Source organism: Pleuronectes platessa, chromosome 3 (genome assembly GCF_947347685.1).
Source record: "Pleuronectes platessa chromosome 3, fPlePla1.1, whole genome shotgun sequence".
Lineage (NCBI taxonomy): Eukaryota > Metazoa > Chordata > Actinopteri > Pleuronectiformes > Pleuronectidae > Pleuronectes > Pleuronectes platessa.
Genome location: NC_070628.1, coordinates 18,564,701 through 18,569,117, shown reverse-complemented (window position 1 = coordinate 18,569,117; position 4,417 = coordinate 18,564,701). Strand labels below are relative to the sequence as shown.

The 4,417-nt window shown below is 44.4% G+C and overlaps 1 protein-coding gene across 1 annotated transcript; it reads left to right on the top strand.

Moving 5' to 3' along the window:
• The first annotated feature begins 2,254 nt into the window (after positions 1 to 2,254).
• Positions 2,255 to 4,170, top strand: LOC128437003 (ecto-ADP-ribosyltransferase 4). Its single transcript, XM_053418968.1, has 3 exons — positions 2,255 to 2,546; positions 2,668 to 2,808; positions 2,923 to 4,170. Exons 2-3 carry the CDS (start codon positions 2,701 to 2,703, stop codon positions 3,646 to 3,648), a joined length of 834 nt encoding a protein of 277 aa, XP_053274943.1. The 5' UTR covers positions 2,255 to 2,546; positions 2,668 to 2,700; the 3' UTR covers positions 3,649 to 4,170.
• The last annotated feature ends 247 nt before the right edge of the window (positions 4,171 to 4,417 follow it).

Genomic DNA, 4,417 nt, shown 5'->3' with positions numbered 1-4,417 from the left:
TTCGCCGCGGTCGTGAAGGCCGTGAAAGCGGCCGCCGCCGAGCTGAGAGACGTTGATAGCGACCGAGAAGACACCCGGCACGAGCGTCCGGCCACCCCTCCGGGCCTAACCCTGCAGCAACAACAGCCACAACAACAACAGCAACAACAACAACCCCAGGGTCCGGCCTCCTGTGTAGCCCAGGTCGTCGCAGCCGCCGCAGCCTCCGTGGCAGCCTCCGTGGCAGCCCCGCTCGCAGCGAGTAAGAGAAAGAGGTGTCAGATATACCCCAGGAACAAGGACTGTAACCACAAGCAACAGGGCCCACGACACACTGGCCCTACATCTTTGTATGTGTCGTGCAGCTATACAAAATAAACAAATACAAATGTATTTCTTTTTATTGTTATTACTGCGCAAGAGTCTTCTTCTTCTTCTTCTTCTTCTTCTTCTTCTTCTTCTTCTTCTCATCACCGAGCAGGAGCAGGTTTCGATTACACAAACGGAGGGAGCGTGTCAGTTCAGCGTTGCGAGTCTCAGGGTCACGAGGACCCCGATCGGAGAGACGGCCCTCGACGCGAGCGGCAGCGCGAGCCCCCCCCCCCGGCGCGAGCCTTCGGGTCGCAGAGACCCACGCCGAAGAGACTCCCCAACGTGGGCGGTCCTTGGGGTCCTACGTCACACCGGTGCGCAACTTGGAGCGGGTGTGACAAATATATCTTCAAGGGCTGTTCGCTTTTCTATTGCCCTTCGTGCGCGTGCTGATGTGTGGCGGGCTGTGCGTGTGCGCGTGCGTCTGTGTGTTTGAAGCAGGGTATCGCAACAAGCGTTTGTCAAATCGCTACCCAAACGCTCACAGCAAACAGCATGGGGAAGCAGGGACAACACAAGGGTTAACTGGAGCAAGGCCATGGAACTGGTCAGCTAGTTGTTTCAAGTGTTTGGCAAGCTCCTCCTCCATCTCACCTGTAAATATTCTCTTTGCCTCAGCTACTGCACCCCACGCTACTGGTTTTACTTCCCCTTTCTCTGTTTTCGTTATGAATCTTTTGAGGGTTGTCTTATCAATACTTCTATCCCTTCCAGCTTTTCTTAAGGACTTCTTTCCTTGCATGACCTTAGCGGCTGCACTCTCTATCTCTGCGAGGGGTGTTTGGCCCCAGGTTGTCTTCCTGGTCTAGTTTCTTGGCATGATGGCTTTTCTACAATGTTTATGACATTAAAAATAAAACATATATAATGTAATATAACACTAAAACAGGTTTAAGACTAAACTTAACTTGTGCTTCATGGCTTGCTTGTGTGTTTTTCTCTCTATTATTCTGAAGGAGTGAGATTTCACACATTCATCAGTGGAGCCATTTTATATGCGCCCTGTTGTAAAAGCTGAGCTTTGAATGACAAAATTAATTATTGTGTTTAGTTGTAATCACACTATCATGTTGATCTTGGACACTTGAAATTAACACAGCTTTTACTTCCTATCAGGACATGTTAAAATGTCACTGGGACTCTCATGACACAAGTATGATTGACAACTATTGTACAGTGCAGTCACATGCTAGGAGATAATAATAGGTATGAATTTCTTTGGAACCTCGGGTGGAACCAGTTATTGTTCATTCAGCTGCTGCTCTCCAAAGGGCGGAGTATAAATCCCTTTGAACAAAGAGGTGACAACAAACAAAGAGAGTACTGTCTTCTCTGCATTTAGTCCAGGCAAAGTAACGTTTTACGACCGACTAATTGTAAAAAAAAAATGTCAGCATAGATCATTTATATTTGGTGTCCAGAACAACATACTAAAAGTCCTAGTTTTTACTTTACATGGGTACTTTCATTGTGTAAAGTTTCATTTTGATAGGAGTAAAGGAAAAAAATTGCCCTATTGGGGTGTATTGTTGCCTGGCCTTATTGGAACACATTGATGAGAATTAAACATATTTACTCAACTAGGATTTCTTTGGACTTCTAGTATTTCGTTCTGGACACCTCATAGAAATGATCTATGCTGGAAAAAATTATTTTACAATTAGTTTGATTTTTGGCACCAAAATTAGTTACTTTGCCTGGACTAATTCTGATATCACTCAATGAAAACAGGACATCGTGAGCAGCACTATGGTGAAGTGGATGAGCCGTCATCATGACACATATAAAAGTTATTTGTGGCTCAAAGACTCGTCTTTGTTAATGTTTGACCGAGATTCTGAGAAAGCGGCCAAACAGGATCTACAAGTGCAACCACTGTTAAAATCACACTTAAATACTTACCCACAACATGGGGAAATGCTTCAAATCAAAAGCTTCAAAAGACATCATTCATAAAGATATGTTTTGTCAGTTAAACAGTTTGTTATCCGTCTGTTTAAACAATACATGCAAAATCAGATGTGGATTCCCTTGTTGCACTTTTGAGTGAAGGTGCCGAGGTAACGTCTGCGCTGTGTGGTTGTTCCAGTAAATCCTGTGAGAGGAGACTTTCCTGCTGACACTGCATCCGCACTCTCCTTGTGATTACTCAAATGAACGCCATGCTGCTGTTGAGAGCACTTTGCAGAGGAGAGGTAAGAGAAAACGGCCATCAAGTGTTGTTAGAGGAGAATAAGAAGGTTCCTCTTACTTGCAGACCATTCAAATTGTGCATGTAAATCAAAGTAAAGTTGATTCTTCTTGTTTCTCACTTAGATGTGAAGTTTGACGGAAAAGCCACAGTGGAAGATGAGATCAGTGAGAAAGTGGGCACCTCTCTGTGTGTTGTTGACGCTGGTGCTCATGTTGTATCATGACCCATATCTGATTCTTTGGTGGCCTCAGCAACCTGCTGAGGTGGGATGACATTATTTCTGATTTTATTTATGTTTAAGAGCAGAAATCCCGCATCACAAACCTTCTGTAGCCTTTAATTGTGCTCACACAGTTGTTTCCTATCCGCCCATGCAGAACACCAAGACTTTACCTCTGGATATGGCAACAGATGCCGTTGACGACATGTATGGCGGCTGCCGATCTCAAGCAGCCTACCTGGTCAACCTGTACTTCACGTTTGAGTGGGAGGGCAACAGAAACTTCAGTTCTGCCAGGTCCTCAGCTGAAAGACATGCAAAGGAGCCTGCACACGAGGGCCTGAGAAGAGGCCACGCTGTCGCTCTGTACATGTTCACAGAAGGGAAACGCACCCAGCAGGAATTCAACACAGCAGTGAGAACAGGGAAACACAAGTACAGCACTCGTGGATTCAAGTACCACTACTTGTACTTTTACCTGACTGATGCCCTCCAGGTGCTGCATCGCGATCAGCCATTGTGCAGACGCGCCTATCATAGGACGTGGAGGCAGTTCAACCACAATGTCATTAACACCGACATGCGGTTCGGAGCTTTCACTTTGGCATCTTCAGCTGATCAGTCATTTGATGCTAGTGGCAACGTGTCTTGTTTTGAGATCTTTACATGCTTCAGCGCTGATGTGACATATTACTCTGCTACGAGGACGGAAGGACAGATACTGATTCCTCCCTATGAGGTTTTCAAGATCACCGACGTCCTGACGGATGACCCGAGGTGCACCGTCGTCTACAAGCTCCACAGCACCAAAACGCCACGGAGAGATCTCAACTGCAAACTAAATGAAAGACTAACAGAGACGTTTTCGGATTCGACAAACTGATACTGGAGCAGAGCTGCAACGATGTGAGCATGTGTGACACTCATGGTTATTATTTCTTCAAGTGTTTGGTGGTTGCAGCGCTCTGCTGGTGCTGATGGATAGTGAAACAGTGTCGGCGCTAATGTGACACGTTCTCCCCCAAAATCCCAAAAAGCAATATTATGACCAGTGCATTATTGTTATTATTAATAATGATCATAATAATATTAATAACAAACAATTTAGTCGAGTCAATTCTATTTTCAAAGCTCATTTAAAATAACAATCTTGATCAAAGTGCTGCACTATAAATGAAAACAAAGAGAAGCAAAAGTATAAAATACAATCAAATAAAGTATATAATAGATAAAAGATAAGAGGCTAAAACTAATATATTTAGCATTTCAAACATTTATTTCTCGGTGCTCAAGAAAGCTACTCAAATAAATGAACTTCATTGTATGAAACAAGGCTGACTGTGGGACATTGTAATTCATTTATGTATTAAAACAGTTTGGTAATAAAGTATATGCTGTGGTTTATTGTTTAAACCAGTGGTTCTCAAAGTGGGGGGGTGGGGACACTCTCCAGGGGGGGGCGCAATGTCACAGACGCAATGTCATTGACAAAAATGTAAAATTGAAAAAAAAAAGACCGACCACCTTTCACTGGTTAGTGAAAGCTCCCTCAGTGGTGAAATGCTAGGGGCTGGACTGACACAAACTGTTTCGTTCCTGATCCACCAATCAAAAGAGGAGTGTTATCATTTGAACGCGAGTTGCACGTACGC